We start from the raw sequence: 16,362 nt of genomic DNA, 5'->3' as shown, positions 1-16,362 counted from the left end.
TTGGGTTTGATTCGAGTTTAATTCGATTCAAAATGGGTTCGAATTGAAACGAACCAAACCAGGTTCGGTTCGGAATTAATTCAAACCAAACCCAAACCTAGCCTGGTTCGATCGAAGTGGGTTCGATCATTTTTATGGTTCGAATCTCATAATAACATCAGCCGTCCATTTACCTGATGAAATTAAAATTCAAGATAGAGAGTCATAATTTAACTTAGCCGATACTCCATCGCTCTTAAATCTCAATAACCTAGTTCTCTCTCCACCTCTCCCTAACTCACTCTCCCTCTAGCTCTAAAATCTAGCTGACGCTCTCGGCGACTGGCTGTCTCTCCGGCTGTCACTCCTCTCTCCGGCCTAGATGACTGTCTCTCCTCTCTCATCGGTCGTCTCTCATAGTTCATACCAGAAAAGCCGTCTCTGATGTATTTTTTCATGAATAATTTTTCAACTTAAAAACACTCATTTCATAGTTCATACCGGTAAAAGGAAGCCATGTGAATTGTCCCGCGAGAAAAAATTAATGTATAAACTACCGGTATAACTGGGACTGCTAAAAAATAATTTAGTTCGTGATTCGATTCAGGTTCGATTCGAAAAATGTGTAGTTCGAAATGGGTTCGGTTCGAAACGAATCAAATCAGGTTCGGTTCGAAATTAATTCAAACCAAACTCAAACCTAAGGTAAGTTCGGTTCGGTTCGGTTCGGTTCGGTTCGTTGCCACCCTACAGTGGAGGCACAAAAAATCATTTGAACCCTCCCTTTATTTAATTAATTTTCTAGTAATAAAAATTTCGGATACCAATAGCTGTACTCCATGCTTCGAAAACATTAACAGTAAACAAACACTGACATGGTCATTTAATTTCACGTTTACTCGTACAGAGAGTCAGAGAGTGACAACTACCCATATTTATTTCACCTTATGGCATATGCTTCTCTCTCGTTATATTTACACTGCACTGAAGATGTACCCAAGCGCACAATTAACACTACTACACTATTATACCAGTATACCACCTTTTACTGGATAATACCCAATAAACCACTGTTGCCTTGTAGCAAACATGGCGTGGCTAGATTTCACTGATTTTATACTGTTTGTCACCACCGCTACCCTAACGTTTCTTTGGTGGTGTAGCTGTCAAAAAGCTAGTAAAGGGACCGATGGCCTCCCGCCTGGCCCGTCTGGCTGGCCAGTTGTCGGCAACTTGGTGCAAGTCATCTTGGAACGCCGGAACTTCATGTATGTCGTGCGCGACTTGCGTGTAAAATATGGCCCAATATTCACTCTCAAAATGGGTGCTCGCACCATGGTTATCATCTCCTCATCTGACTTGATCCATGAAGCACTGATAAAGCGGGGACCAGTTTTCGCCAACCGGCCTCCGGACTCTCCAACCCGTCTCCTCTTCAGTTGCGAAAAGTGCACTGTCAACTCAGCCCACTACGGCCCGCTCTGGCGGTCTTTACGCCGAAATTTTGTGGGTGAGCTTGTGACACCAACACGTGTCAAGCAGTTTTCGTGGATACGTGACTGGGCTATAAGCAACCACTTTGAGCGCTTGAGAACCGAGTTCCATAAAACCGGTAGCGTGCAAATCCTGGCAAACTGCCGTTTAACCGTATGCAGCATCTTGTGTTGCATTTGTTTCGGCATGAAAGTGCCTGAATCACATGTGAAGGAAATTGAACAAGTAATGAAGGAAGTTATGTTGGTTTCCACACTAAAGCTGCCTGATTTTTTACCAGCACTAGCACCTTTGTTCAGGAAAGAGTTCAAAGAAGCAAAAAAACTTAGAAAGAGGCAGCTGGACTGCTTGTTGCCTTTGGTGCGGGCTAGACGTGCTTTCGTGCAAAACGGTGGGAAGATTGATTGCACTAGGTATATAAGTTATAATTTCTGATAACGTTTAAAATATATTGGTTAATGCAAGCTCAAAAAATATATTTTGAAAGCGAAAAGGAGTTGAAGAAATAAATTTCTGATTCTTTCCTAGATTTTATTTTAAAAGAGAAAGAAACAAAATACTAAAGTTATAAAGATTAATTAGAATTAGTATCTGTGTAATAAAGAGCAATTAACATTTTACCATGTCTAACTTTTTCCTTGATCAGTGAAAATGCATGTAAGTTCGAGATGGTTTCGGGGGTTGGTGAAGCATACTTAGATTCCTTGATAGGAATGGAAGTAGAAGGAAGGAAAGGAGAGCTAGGAGAGGAGGAATTGGTGACACTTTGCTCAGAAGTGATGAGCGCCGGTACTGACACGAGCGCCACTGCTCTTGAGTGGATCATGTTGCATGTGCTCGATCCGACAGTGCAGGACAGGTTGTACAAGGAGATTGTGGGCAAAGTAGGGATGGATAAGAACAGGAAGATCACTGAAGCTGATGTGGAATCCATGGCCTACTTGCAGGTGTTTTCTTATGTTGCCTTTTTATTAATTAAAAAAAAAAAGCATTTGTGATATAATCTCCAGTTCAAAGAACAATTTCTTATACGTATATATGGTGATGTGGTCCTGTTGTACACTAATACTAGTGGTCATAACTGCTGTCACCTTTTCTTCCATCGCATTAATTCATTGTGCAAAGTATTATCCTTGCAAAACACATCTTGACTATATGGCACAATTCATGTTTAATCCTTTGTTAAAAAAAATAATACCTTTTGAGTTTTTGATATATGCAAAACAGTTTACTAGCTATTTGATTGCACAACAGCTGAACTTAGGAAGTGCAGCTGCATATATATGTGGAGAAATTATAAATTAAGCTCTTAGATCTTCAGGGTTTATTGTATAATTTTGCTTAACACTAATAAGCCAGTTAAAATTTCAGGCAGTGGTGAAGGAGACGCTAAGGCGACACCCGCCGAGTCACTTTGTGTTGTCCCATGCTGCAACACACGATACAGAGTTAGCTGGGTGCGTATTGGGAGACACTTATCCTTTCAAAATTATCTTAAAAATTTGAGACATTCTTCATAAATGCATTAAAAATACATATTTTTGTTGTCCCTGTGGAGTGTTCTTTACATTGCATTAACGCTTTAATGAAACATACCACGTGAACATAGATAAATATCTCTATCTATCTAGAAGCAAGCCGTGTTGAGTTGCAAAATAGGAACCAGCTAAGCAAGTACTTAAATTTTATCTTTGATGGTATGATCAGAATTTTTTTTTTTTTTTCCTTTTTTGACAGTTTAAATTTAACACTGAAATACCTAAAGACAAGAGATATGCAATTAGATTTTATTATATGCTCGAACCAATTTTATGAACCTGCATGATGTGGTTTAATTATATATCATTTTTCTTGTGATAGGTACCGCATTCCGGCTGATGCAAACGTGGAATTTTACACGGCATGGGTGACACAAGATCCAAGCATATGGACAAACCCTGACAAGTGGCAACCAGAGAGGTTCTTAGAAGGAGGAGAGGGATATGACACTGACATAACAGGGACACGAGGTGTGCGTATGATGCCATTTGGAGTCGGGCGCCGGATCTGCCCGGCAGCAACTCTTGGCATATTGCATGTGCACCTCATGCTATCCAGGATGGTACGCGAATTTAAATGGATTGTGGTTCCTGGAGAACAACCGCCGGATCCGACAGAGACATTTGCATTCACCGTTGTTCTCAAAGAACCACTCAGGGCAGCAATCCTCGAGAGAGACGGAAATGAGTAGAAAGCATTTGGAGAATTATAAAATATATATATATAGGACTCTAGCCATTGATCAGTTGCATTGTTTTTCCTCTTGATTTGTATTTCAGTGTTATTTCTGATGAGTTAATACCAGTTACTATTAGTGGTATGTAGCAAGTTGTGTCAGATCAGTGGAGAGACCAGGCATGTCATAATATATTAATTAATTGTGTGAACTGTCAAATATAGCATTTTATTTACGGTGTGCTAAATGTTAATTACCATTGGTACTATGTAGGTTGAGCTGTTTAATATTCCTTGGTATGAATTTTGGGTGAAACTATTTGAGCATTATCTTTTTATCCGTGCACTGCCATTAATTACATATGTAACCGTATACTTCTAGTAGCAGTCATAAATACATAGGGACAGTAACAATAGCAGAGCATGTGACCTCCTCCAGTAAACGTGTGGATTAAATGGTGGGATATATGTTAGGATTGATATCAATTAGATATTTGAATTACATAATGCAAAGTTGTATTGGAAATTAATGTTTGACATCAATAATCCAGAGCAACACTGAAGAGTTGAATCTGTGGTGGAAATTATTAAAGAGGGGCATTTTGAACCCATTCAAGTAACACGAAAAGAGTTCTCAGAGCATTTATATTCCTGAAATTCTTGGAGTTTCTAATCTGATGTAGCAGTTTCTAAATCAGTTTCAGGAATGTAGATGGGTTTCTTATTTAGCAACTTTGCTTCAAAGTTTCTTAATAAGAAATCATTTATAAACTCTGATGTGGTCAAATAATTCGCTGAAATTATTTTCTCTTTTAATTTATTTGCTAATGTGGTAATTAAGAAACTCTAATTTTGAGTTTCAGAGATATGAGGATTTAAATACTTTTAGAGACAATTTTTAAAAATTAGTTAACAGTTATTTAGAAACTCCAAAAATTTCAAAGATGTAGATGCACTTATTCTACGTATACCTTTGGATCCTTACCTTTACCTTTCTGATCAATTTCCGATTGGTAATAAATGCTGGGTTTTGGTCTCACTTTCTAGATCCAAGTCAACAATTAATTATCATCAAACCAGAACACGTGATGAAGACACAATATCTTGTCAAAAAAAAATGAAGACCCAATAACAGATCACATGGAAATCACTCGAGAGGAGAATTGGAGATGAATGAACAGATATATTGAAAGAAAAAAGAAGTCCATAGTGCACTATTTATTTGCGATTTTCTTCGCTGTTCTTTTGTCGAGACCCGAATGAGTTGAGATGTAACCTAATTTTTTGGTTTTGAATCCGGACCATCCGATTCTAATCTGTGATAATCCATCTAAAGTGGAGTGCACACATCCCAAGTAACTAATTCAAATCCGGAAGTGATCTCAAGCAACAGATTCTAATCAGACGGCCCTGATACAAAACCTAAAAGTTGGGCTACTTTAGGGGATCCGGACCCGACCCGAATCCGCTTCATCGAAGAGGAGTTTGACAATTGTATTATTTGGTAGCGGCTGTGAAAAAAAATAAACGACGAGTTGGGCTACAAAAATTTGGACTGTGATAAGGTTACAAATAGCCCAATTATACATGGCCTAAACTTACTTTTCAAGAATAGGTGCCATGAACTTTAAATTTTCTGAAATTGTCCATTTTGATTCTTGATTTGTTAGAACAGAATTGTGATGGTAATGGTAATTTCTCTCAATTTCTTTTTCTGTAGCCTCTTTAGAAAGGACCTAGTTAGGCTCATTTTTAGCAAGTCTCCTCATTTTTTTTTTGTGTCAGGTAAATATCCTTTAAACAGAGGGTCTGGATATTAAATACCATATAAAATGGATAAAAGAGCGCCTTTCCATCCAACTCGCGTTACAGATATTGTGATTTGCGTTATAACGAAACCCCACAATCTCTGTAAAGCAACTCTCTCTATATTGCGGTCTGTTCTTGTAGTTCAAAGTCATGTAGAAATGCACACTAACGTGCATTCACTACCATGTTTTTAAATTAATTAAATCAAGTGATATAATCATATAATCAACTTAGATGATTGATTTATTACTAACTATTGTCCTATACATGTGGGTGAATTTATAAGTACTAAATCCAAAAAAAGATCAAATATTATATAATGACATATGCCGGAAAAAATTAATTTTGGTAACAAAATCAACATCAATATTCTGCTACTATTTGGACTCATCATCAAGGATTCCACTATTTGAGCTATTATTTTTTATAGTATCTAACTGCATACTGACTCTCTCTGTTTGACAAGCAAATTTGTAATAATTTGAGTGATTTAGGATGCTTAAATGCAGCTTAAGATGCTTCAAAATAGAAAAAAAAAAAAAAAGAATAATTGAATATCTACTTTACTTTAATTTCACTTTATTTACCAAACATTCTGCTCAAAAATAATAATTATGTTTACTAAAAGCAGGATAATCCGACCAAAACCGGTCAGCTAAACCTGAGTTGAGCAGATTATTCGACAAGTTTTAAACCTTATCAGATCCCAAATCCCAAATGACAAGATGTCCAAAATGTAACTATCTATGCATTACCGTCTCACAATAATTCAGTCATTGTGCCAACTATTAGGGTTACATCCTAAACTATGTGGCAAAGCCCCCACCCTGATGTATTCTATTGGGTTTATTAAAGTTAAAACTTCCCGGAACCGGGTAGGTTGCATACCTAAATAATGCATAGCTAAAACAAAAACCATTTTCTGTTTGCTATATCAGTAAGGTAGCCTCAAATTGAGTCTTCTCAACCAAATTGAATGCAGAACCATGTTGATCAAATCAAACTGCTTTGCTGGTCTATTCAGCTCAAAGTGTAGCCGTACCTGAACCACCCTTGACTGTAGTATACTGTACCTACGCTCCGAAATACCCCCTAAAATACTCTTTATTTCAGGTATTTTCTCCACTGGTATGTTTACTGAAAATTTGCTCCAATTTAACACATCACCAAAAGGTAGTGAGTAATTCACTGAGATAATGACTGGCACACAACCAGCTAGTATGGACTCGACAATTCTCGGACTAGCGACCTCATACCCACTGGGGCAAAGGCAATACCTAGACTTGAGCATGAACTCTTCGTAGTTTAGACCCCTCGGTAAGTGTTCATGCACAATTACATCTTGGTCCTTGTCTTTCCATTGTCTAAACAAGATTTCTCTTATGTATCCATGAGCATGGCCAGCAAAGAAGGCAAGTATCGATCGATTGGAAGGTGGATATGGGTTTATATGATGTTGGAGGCGTCGGTGTCGTACATTAACCTCAGGAAGTGGCACGTCTTTTGCCTGGTAGAATCCAAATTCGGATTTATTTGCATTGCATACAACACGAATGGAGTTTGTATATAGCTGGTGATTAGCACTTGACAAATATGGAGCCTGTCAAAAAAAAAAAAATTAAAGAACAAACTTCTACCAAAGTTTCAGAACTACTTGTTTGTTTACAAAAAACATAAAAGCGATGTTGTATAAGACTTTGGTGGTTCAGTGTAAGATACTTTCTAGTTTCTTTAATGAAACAGGCTTTATGATTTTTATCAAAAAGATAAATAAAAAATAAGACTTTGGTGGCTTTTGACTTGCGAAGATTAAGGAAGCTCAAATATTAAGGTATCGATCGGCAGTTAAATAAAAAATAGCACTCATTTGACAAAAAATGATCTGTTAGACAGTACATCAATTGTGAGTCATGATGACAAGTTAATAATTTTCCGGTCGAATAACTAAGAAAATAAAACTTAAGGTAAGGAGTAATTTTTTTAATACCCAATCATGGCAAGAGACCATGAAGTGATCGGCTCCAAGGCTCCTATTCCAAAAGGGATACTTCTTGGCTATTATATCCACATAATCTGCTACCAACCTGCATTGTGGACCCCAATAGTCAGGCATGCCACGACGGTAGATATACTTCACTATGTTCGCCATGCTAAAAGGTAGAAAGAAAACTTGAGCTTCATCAGGATTCCGAGCTCTGAAAGGGTTCATCTCATCTTCAATTTCATTTATGAGGTGTCCTTCTATTGAATAAATGCCAGATGTGGGCCCGCTGTGAACAATCGGCGGTTCTCCTTCACTGTATGTCCATATCCTGAACCTTTTCTCCATCTCGATATAACTCCTGATATTGTACAAGATGCAGCAATGGTTAGTTACATGGATTGGAACCTTACTCTAATATGCCTAATTTTTTACAAAGTATACAGGATACTTGGTGACGACGAAACTGCAATATAAGAAATATATAGGGTCTGTTTCCCAATTTGACCTTCTATATAAAGTGTGATTATGTGAAGTTTGAAACTAAAGGGTCTAGCACTAAAATATATGGAGATAGCATTTTTACAAACCTTGAGATGTTTCAGAGCTTCATTTTGCTAAATGAGTCTAAAATACTACATGTCTATTTTGAAAACACTACATGTCTATTTTGAAAATAAATAAATAAACAAAATTCAGCACTGACAACCAGGACCAGACCACAAAGCTGCTCTGCTATATTCATTGACATGTTATAAATATGATTGTGAGAAAAGAAAAGAAAAGGAAAAAAAAAAAAACATATGATAGATGACTGGCAGCATGCTTAGTATGTCTACATAAGCATCAGCAACCAGGAGTTATACAGTAACGGGTAATGGACTGTAACATGTATGTTTGTCAATGTCACAATGGTTTCTAAGGCGTATATCTTACTGTGGACTTAACTGATGAAATGCATACGCATTTCGGTAAATGACACCTCTTGGAATAAATTCTTCCTTTCTTGTTGAGATGTGCATGTGAGTAATAATAGCATGTCGAATCGCCAGGCGTGCCTTCACAAGTCCTTTCTCTATTTTGCCTAAATTCTCCGGTCCATGTGGTAAAGATGGAAACACTGGAACTACTGCCAGAGGAGCTTTGTTAAAACTCCTGTTGACCGTTTCTACAATTTCGGTTGAGTCGATGCTAAATCTAGTCAAGTGGTATCGCTTGAGAAGAGCAAGTGCTGTGAAGAGTAGAAGAAGGCTACAAAGAGGCAATAAACTAGAACTAGAGTTCATGGTATTTCTACTTCTTCATGTTTAATGGCTTTCTAAGTGTTACCAGTATATGGTAAGTTCTGCATTAGAGAAGCGCTAGGTTCCATTGACAAGAAGCGTATTCAATTATTTTATGTAAACTCATCTAATCTAAATTTCATAAATTTGAATCAAATGCCTTTCTTTTTGCATAGGAGGTAGTGACATATTAAGACTCCAGATCTCAAGAAATGCTAAACACAACGTATGCACTACGGAGTCGATAATTAAATCGCGCCTTTTCAATTAGCAGAGGGGAAAAAAACATGCGCCTAGTACAGTCATCAATGAACCCATGTATAAATCTAGTTGGGCCTGTGCGAAAGCCCAGTAAAACCTCATCACATAATTTGTTTTATGTTAATATGTTTTTTTTTTAGAGATGTTTTATGTTAATATGTTACTATGTTAGATACAAAAACAGCGACAAAAGGATTTTTTATTACTTTGACCATAATTTTAGCAATACACAAATAAAAAAGTAACCGATGCTCGCCAAAAAAAGACGCCAGCCATTTTGCATAGTTGCATACTCTATTTCAGATACTTATTCATTGAAGTTGATGCAAAAAGTAGACTACAAAAATTTAGACAAGAAAGTCTCTAATTATTCTACCAACAAACAAAAGAAAAGAACCCATTTCCAGTCAAGAGAACTTGAATCTCAACATTTTATTTTTAATTTCCACCAATTTGCTGGGGTTTTCTATTCAAGTTTAACCTCAGTCTCTCTCCTTGGTGGATCCAACTGCAAATAGTAGAATGGTTCTGTCGGTTCTTCCCTGAAAATGTCAAGCAGTTGTTTTAGTTAAGATTTACACACTAAGGATTGATCATATCAACCCTCAACAGTACATATCAGGCAGGTAGGCATGAGGCCTGAGATCCCATTATCTCCTTGGAACAATCCCAAACAATGCCATGTGATTGGGCAAATGCATATTCTACTTTCTAAAGCTAAAATTAATTTGTTTGAATGAACAATTTTATTGGACAACCCAAGTCCTGATTAGTGGTACATACCAAAACCAGATTAGCACATCACATTTTGGGCAATTCTAACAGCTTAATTGCTAATCTGTCCTCATAATTGTAGAAACATTATGCTAGTATGAGCTTAAGTTCACCATTAGGGGCCAAGAACCATCAGATTAATGTCAAACAACAAATTCAAACTGTTGATTTTAATCTACACAATCCTGAGCCACATTCATCCCAAGTTTTTAATTTTTAAGTTTGTCCTATATATAAGATCAAGAGATCAGAAATTATTACAAGATGAACCTATCAGGATAAGCGCAAGAACCTCTTTGCTAAGCTTAAGCTTATACTAGCTTGCTCAAAACATTTCAAAAAAATTTAATATAACTCTACCCAGGTTGAGATCGCATGCATCTATAGAAAAGCTTGAAAGGACCCGGTACAGTCTTGAATGGGTTTCCTTCAAAGCATGCCTGAAAACCAAAAGAGAAATTATTTCAATACAGGGATTCTTATATACCATTTGATTGTTAAAGCAACATATGCAACACAAAAATATAAAGCAACATATGCACCCCTGTACCAGTAATAACTGATATCAACACAAAAATATAAGCACCCCTGTACCAGTAATAACTGATATCAACACAAAACATATTCTTTTGAGCATGTGCACATGTACAGTTAGTTTAGCTTACCACTCCATCCAGAAAAACAATACTAAGAGCACCAGAGTATCAAACTTCTTTTTTTATCTCTCAGGATTCAATAGCAACCACAGAAAAGATTGCAACATAGCAGCTACATCAAATAATTGCAATTTTGCTAGTACCAGTCCTCACAAAAAGTGTACTGCAACATACAGCACCATTTTTTGGCCACATACTATTGTACTGACCAAAATTTCCTCCAGAATAAACAAGTACCGGTCCACACCAAATCAGACAATTAGTACGGTTGAAACAAAATTTGGTCATGTCATCATTGTTTGACAATTAGTACCAGCCCAATACTAATACCATATAGATAATGACTGCAATATCCCACAAGGAAGAAGAGAAGGAAAATAGAAGAAAAACAAAACCTGAATAACATCTTCGACTCGGTCGTTGCAACGATGGGCCTTAGGCTCTCTTGTTTCTCCCTCTGGTAGGCCCCACGGGCTCTCCCTCCTAGGTACTGGTCGTGTACTCATTTCCTATATGTGTGTACAAGTCAAGCTAGAGAACCACAATCCAGTTGTTGTCAGCTAAAATGCTATTTTACTGAAACCAAATTGGTTTGGGAATAAATAAAAAATAAGATCCCTTGGAACAATAATCTGATAATAAAAAAGACAATTTTCGTTTATTATCAGAATAAACCCTAGTAATGATTTTCATGCTCTAAGAGCTAGCTTTACTGCCAGTATTTCCAATTGGCTTGTTCAACCAAAACCACAAAATTGGAATAACAATGCCCAACAGAGCTACCAACCATAAAATTATATGATGAAGGTAAAACAGAAACCCAATCAAAACATTATGTGTAAACTATCGATCTTACCCAAGTTTGAACAAATTAAGAGGAAAGCTAACAAAAAGGAAGTAACAGATAAAATGTTGAACTTCAATTAAATAGGAAGAGACCTCCGAGTTACGCCGATTCTTCCTTCTAGTATGCTTGCGACTCACTGATTTGATCTTTTTACCGATTCTTTTGATGCGATTTATGATCGGAAGAGAGATTTGGGATAATGGATCCTCAAATCCGGACCATCCAATCAGAATTTCGGACCTACCACTAGTCCACTACCGGGCCAAGTCTGTAATGCACGGGCACGGCGTCTTTTAGATTCGTGCTAATTTCGGACCTACCACTAGTCCACTACCGGACCTTTGTGTTTAAACTATTATGCTTGGTGAACTTAACAGTCTAGTTCTACTCATTTGTAAGACTAGCTATTATTTATTATTATATATTTTTTTCATTTAATTAAACTATTGGACGTACAGATTAAGGATATATATTTGTCACTTTTTATAAATGAAAATGTCATATGGTAGTAGTTATATAAAAGAGAACTATATGTGTGTTTTTGAAATGGGTAAATTTCGCCGAAGGTCACTAAACTTTGTAATTTGTCATGAATTGGTCACTCAATTTTAATTTGTCACAATCAAGTTACTTAACTTTTTATTTGTCTCAAATTAGTCACTCTATAATTTTGTCCAAAACGCTAACGGAATATGCCTATTCCGTCCAAAACACTAACAGAATATGCTTATTCCGTCCAAAATTCAAACTGAATGAGCATATTATGTCCGAAATACTAACGGAATGAGAATATTCTGTTAGCATTTTGGATGAAAAAGTTATAGATTGACAAATTTGGGACAAATAAAAAGTTAAGTGACTTAATTGAGATAAATCAAAGTTGAGTGACTAATTTGTGACAAAGTACAAAATTTAGTGACCTCTGAAGAAATTTACTCTTTTGAAAAGTACATTGAAATGCATTATATTTCTTTTATTTAGTTTGAAACTTGGAATCATTTATATGTTACCTTTTCCCTTCTATTTCCTGTGTTCAATTATTTACAAATTCTGAAAAGTATTGTAGGAAAATATTATAGGACTAAAAAGAAAAGTTATATAAATTATTAAATTATAAAAAAAAAACTGTATTTGGCATTGTACAAACAAATTACTTTACAATGAATAATTGACATTGAAAATTTTAACTATTATTTCTAGCAATAAAATGTGTTCTGAAATATTTTATTTATGATTTAATATCACGTGTACATTAGTCTATATTAAGTTGTAGTCTATATCTCAGTGCATTGGAAAGTTAGCTGAGTCATCTCTGATCTCTATGATTCTAAAATTTTAGTTATGTATATTGAAATTTAATTAAATTTTATTTTTTTCGAACTTTCTTTATAGTTCAGTCCCCTTAATAATAATCAAATGTTTACTTGTAGTCTAGTAGTTAGAGCTTTATTTTGTAGTCGAGAAGTTCAAATCTCATTCACCACATTGTGCATTTTAATTTTTAGTCCCCTAAATCAAAAATTTATAGTTCCGCCCCTAAATGCTGGGATCAGGCTTTCATTATTTTGATTTTTTTGTGTTTGCATTATATTAAGCTAGTGATTTTATTTTTGTGTTTGCATTATTTAGGGGGAATTTCATGTATCCCCTCAAAAATCTGAAAATTACGTATTCCCCCCTCTAAAATTATGAACATCATATTTATCCTTCTAAAATTCAAAAACTCACAAATTTACTCAATTTATTATTTTTTCTAATAAAACTCATTCTACCTTCCTCTATCATTTCTTCTTCTCCTTTCTCTGTCTCGGATAAATTCTTACTTGCCAACAAATTGAAATTCTTGTTATTAACTAACTATAATATGTACTTCATATCATCTAAGAAGGGAGATTAGCTAATTTCTTACCTGCCAACAAATTTAAATTCTTTGTCATTGAAATCTTTGAACAAGATAACGATTATTTATTTAACTCCTTTTTTGCTCCTCACTTGCTCGGTGTTGTTTGAGTTGATAAGCCCAACAAAAGTTTCACTCGGGCTTTTCATCAAACATGTTATATGTACTAACCAAGATAATTTAAACAATTCAGGATGATTGGAACTAAACACATGTTGTATATTCCAAAAGCCCTTAATTTAAAAAAAAAGAAAAAAAGAAGAAGAAGAAGAAATGCACCCGTGGTAACTCTTGGGGATGGCACAAGGAATGCATTTGTGGCAACACAAAAAATTACAAGAAACAACCAAAGGACTACACAACCTTGCAAGGAGGCCATATGCTCTTCTTATCTTCCTTTATTTCCTATTCTTTTGAAAAACCACATACGTATAGGTTGTATATGTATATCAAGTATATTTTTGTTTATATATGTTGACAATTCATCAAAATTATTTTTAGAGGATCTCTGGGACAAAGAGAAAGGAGAAGAAGAAATGATGGAGAAAGGGTAAAATGAATAATTTATAAATTTAAAATGAGTTTTATTAGAAAAATCAATAAGTTGGGTAAATTTGTGAGTTCTTGAACTTTGGAAGGCTAAATATGATACTATGAATTTTAGAGCGTAAATATGTAATTTCAAGATTTTTGAGGGTGATATGTGAAATTGCCCCAATTATTTATTACATAATATTCGGTATTAATTTCGGCCCAAGCTCACCTTTGTCGAAAAATAAACCCGGTCTAGCCCAACCAAATAAATCCAGCAGGGGCAATATCGGTATTTTCTTAACCGGAGCGATAAACCCTAGCCCGATGATACGGAGGTATATAATGGCAGCTCTTTAGCGCTGCCATTCTTTCTTCTCGCGCGGCTCTCTTGTAGCATTCCAGCTTAAGAAACCTTCTTCTACGATCTCGGCTCGCGCACTCGACCATGGTAATTTCAATTTCTCCACATTATCTTCGTTTGATTTTCTATTATTTATTTTTCTCGATTTTAGTTTAAACTGAGGGTTTGAAGCGCGCTTGATTCTGCACAGATTGTAAATTATAATTGTAGAAATTTATTTAGTGAAATTTAAGCCGATAATTATACGATTAAGTATTAACCCTTGGATATTACCAGTCCTGATCATGTTCATTGATGCTTCTCGGATTGTAATTAAATAACTGGTCTTTTCGGTTAATAAAATTTGGTATCAGGCCAATTTCTGCTGTTTGATTTAACTCTGTATTTAGTATTACATATAATGTGTATGATTGCTAATAAAATTTAACTTGATGTTCGGTGAATAAAGTCGAAGAAGGGAAGAACCAGGGAGCCAAAGGAAGAGATCTCACTTGGCCCCACTGTTCGTGAGGGAGAGCATGTTTTTGGCGTGGCCCACATCTTTGCTTCCTTCAATGACACTTTTATTGTGAGCTCTCTCTCGATATATATATTTATATTCTTAATTGTGCTATTTTTTGCCTAACTTAAAAATCTAATTCTCTAATTTATGGTCTTCTTTTCAGCATGTGACTGATTTGTCTGGTCGGGAAACTCTTGTTCGCATTACAGGTTTGATGACTTCCCTCACAGTTCTTTATCTTATGTTAGTTCAAGGATAATTTGTTATATATTCTTGCTAAAACTGCACCTATCATGTTTAACAACTCATGTGAAGAACATTTCAGCATACCAAGCTCCAAACCATCTTTACTTTTACTTCAAGTATTGCCCAAATAACGTGCTCTTCCCAATAGATATGATTTTACTGGAAATGACTCTAGGAGAGGGATTGAACTATATCCGCTACCTGAGAAGTTTCAGATTTTGTGAAATTTGTTACCTCTTGTTATTGTGGGATGACTTGTATAAAATCAGATTTGCTCTGATTTTTTTTTAAAAGGTGGGATGAAGGTCAAAGCAGATCGCGACGAATCGTCTCCTTATGCTGCCATGCTTGCTGCTCAAGATGTTTCCACTCGGTGCAAGGTCTTCCTTCTGCTCTAAGATTGTATTTTTTTTACTGGTATTCTAATTTTGAAAAAATTCCCCTAAACCTTATTTTCCAGATCTTGATATCCGTGAAGGATATTAGGGAAGTGAAATACTGAAAAATAAAACAGCTTTTCTTTCTAACTCATTGTCTCAGAAGGATGCCCAACATTTATGCTCTGTTATGTATTCTAGGCCCTTTTCTGGTAGAATTCTATGAAACTTTGCTCCATGTGATTTTTATTAATTTTTCTGTGTAGGAGCTTGGAGTTTCAGCTCTGCACATAAAGTTGCGTGCAACTGGAGGCAACAAAACAAAAACACCAGGTCCTGGTGCGCAATCTGCTCTTCGAGCTCTTGCTCGTTCCGGCATGAAAATCGGTCGCATTGGTAATGTTCTTTTCTATTTCCTTGTTACAGAATTACTTTATAATGTGATGGTTCTAAGATATGCAAATGAGAATTATGTATACAGGGAAAGAAGTAGATTGATTGAAATCATTTCTATTTATGACCTTATATTTATTTGTCATATTTTTTTCAGAGGATGTGACTCCAATTCCCACTGATAGCACGCGCAGGAAGGGTGGAAGGAGAGGAAGGAGGCTTTAAGTGGGATCTCCAAATTATTTCTCTGTTTGTTCTTTCCCTAGCTTAATCAGTTTTAACATGTTAGTGGGAAAGTCATGTTTAGAGAATGAGTTCAAAATTTTTGTTTAAGATTTTGAGGTGGCATGTTATTTAGCTCAGAGTTTGATTTTTGGATGTTGTTGTTGGAGTTGCCTTCGGATATCTTGCCTCTGTTTGTGGGGTATATTTTGATATATAGTTGAGCATCATACACAATGCTTCCCAATAGCTTGCCTATGCTTCATTATATGCAATTCTTGAACAGGTAACAATAATGGTACTGTCCTTTTTGAAGGAAGGCTAATACAATCAAGTGATCAATTTTTTCGCTGTATGATTCGGTTGATATAAAAGGTATATTACACTATCCAATTAATTTAGAAAAAAAGAAAAGGAACAATTGCATAACTAGTGCAATGTCTTAATTTATTTTATATAGATAGCACGATCAAACCAAGTTAAGGCCCTGTTGAGCCATTGAGATCAAAACTCCACTGGAAGCCGTTGA

At 35.8% G+C, this 16,362-nt stretch overlaps 4 protein-coding genes across 5 annotated transcripts; 2 read left to right on the top strand and 2 right to left on the bottom strand.

Annotated features, from left to right (window-relative positions):
• The first annotated feature begins 955 nt into the window (after window positions 1-955).
• CYP77B1 (cytochrome P450, family 77, subfamily B, polypeptide 1) lies at window positions 956-3,907 on the top strand. Its single transcript, XM_078310916.1, has 4 exons — window positions 956-1,886; window positions 2,120-2,420; window positions 2,845-2,930; window positions 3,334-3,907. The coding sequence occupies exons 1-4, from the start codon at window positions 1,069-1,071 to the stop codon at window positions 3,701-3,703; spliced, it is 1,575 nt and encodes a 524-aa protein (XP_078167042.1). The 5' UTR covers window positions 956-1,068; the 3' UTR covers window positions 3,704-3,907.
• Window positions 3,908-6,414: 2,507 nt separating this feature from the next.
• Window positions 6,415-7,838, bottom strand: LOC144562368 (putative glycosyltransferase At5g20260). Its single transcript, XM_078311587.1, has 2 exons — window positions 7,484-7,838; window positions 6,415-7,096 (listed from the first exon to the last, which is right to left on the bottom strand). Exons 1-2 carry the CDS (start codon window positions 7,823-7,825, stop codon window positions 6,431-6,433), a joined length of 1,008 nt encoding a protein of 335 aa, XP_078167713.1. The 5' UTR covers window positions 7,826-7,838; the 3' UTR covers window positions 6,415-6,430.
• Window positions 7,839-9,203: 1,365 nt separating this feature from the next.
• On the bottom strand, window positions 9,204-11,537 carry LOC144562358 (uncharacterized). 2 transcript variants are annotated; one of them, XM_078311577.1, is made up of 4 exons: window positions 11,391-11,537; window positions 10,847-10,960; window positions 10,156-10,235; window positions 9,204-9,563 (listed from the first exon to the last, which is right to left on the bottom strand). In XM_078311577.1, exons 2-4 carry the CDS (start codon window positions 10,955-10,957, stop codon window positions 9,488-9,490), a joined length of 267 nt encoding a protein of 88 aa, XP_078167703.1. In that variant the 5' UTR covers window positions 10,958-10,960; window positions 11,391-11,537; the 3' UTR covers window positions 9,204-9,487. The 2 variants fall into 2 exon arrangements, with proteins under 2 accessions (XP_078167703.1, XP_078167704.1); XM_078311578.1 differs by lacking the exon at window positions 11,391-11,537 and adding an exon at window positions 11,340-11,378.
• A 2,502-nt stretch (window positions 11,538-14,039) lies between these two features.
• LOC144562131 (small ribosomal subunit protein uS11y-like) lies at window positions 14,040-16,064 on the top strand. The gene is made up of 6 exons (XM_078311288.1): window positions 14,040-14,180; window positions 14,542-14,661; window positions 14,759-14,804; window positions 15,136-15,221; window positions 15,485-15,614; window positions 15,769-16,064. The coding sequence occupies exons 1-6, from the start codon at window positions 14,178-14,180 to the stop codon at window positions 15,834-15,836; spliced, it is 453 nt and encodes a 150-aa protein (XP_078167414.1). The 5' UTR covers window positions 14,040-14,177; the 3' UTR covers window positions 15,837-16,064.
• The last annotated feature ends 298 nt before the right edge of the window (window positions 16,065-16,362 follow it).

This window comes from Carex rostrata, chromosome 11 (assembly GCF_964058835.1).
Source record: "Carex rostrata chromosome 11, lpCarRost1.2, whole genome shotgun sequence".
Taxonomy (NCBI): Eukaryota; Viridiplantae; Streptophyta; class Magnoliopsida; order Poales; family Cyperaceae; genus Carex; species Carex rostrata.
This window is presented reverse-complemented; position numbering and strand designations above follow the sequence as displayed.

Coding starts and splice junctions, on each gene's coding strand:
- LOC144562358 (XM_078311577.1), bottom strand. CDS start 10,957: ATGAGTACACGACCAGTACCTAGGAGGGAGAGCCCGTGGGGCCTACCA. Junction 10,236..10,846: donor GAGTCGAAGATGTTATTCAG/GTTTTGTTTTTC, acceptor TTTGGTTTTCAG/GCATGCTTTGAAGGAAACCC. Junction 9,564..10,155: donor TGCATGCGATCTCAACCTGG/GTAGAGTTATAT, acceptor TGACATTTTCAG/GGAAGAACCGACAGAACCAT.
- CYP77B1 (XM_078310916.1), top strand. CDS start 1,069: ATGGCGTGGCTAGATTTCACTGATTTTATACTGTTTGTCACCACCGCT. Junction 1,887..2,119: donor GGGAAGATTGATTGCACTAG/GTATATAAGTTA, acceptor TTCCTTGATCAG/TGAAAATGCATGTAAGTTCG. Junction 2,931..3,333: donor CACGATACAGAGTTAGCTGG/GTGCGTATTGGG, acceptor TTCTTGTGATAG/GTACCGCATTCCGGCTGATG.
- LOC144562368 (XM_078311587.1), bottom strand. CDS start 7,825: ATGGAGAAAAGGTTCAGGATATGGACATACAGTGAAGGAGAACCGCCG. Junction 7,097..7,483: donor TGGTCTCTTGCCATGATTGG/GTATTAAAAAAA, acceptor TTTTTTTGACAG/GCTCCATATTTGTCAAGTGC.
- LOC144562131 (XM_078311288.1), top strand. Junction 14,662..14,758: donor CCTTCAATGACACTTTTATT/GTGAGCTCTCTC, acceptor TCTTCTTTTCAG/CATGTGACTGATTTGTCTGG. Junction 15,615..15,768: donor CATGAAAATCGGTCGCATTG/GTAATGTTCTTT, acceptor TATTTTTTTCAG/AGGATGTGACTCCAATTCCC.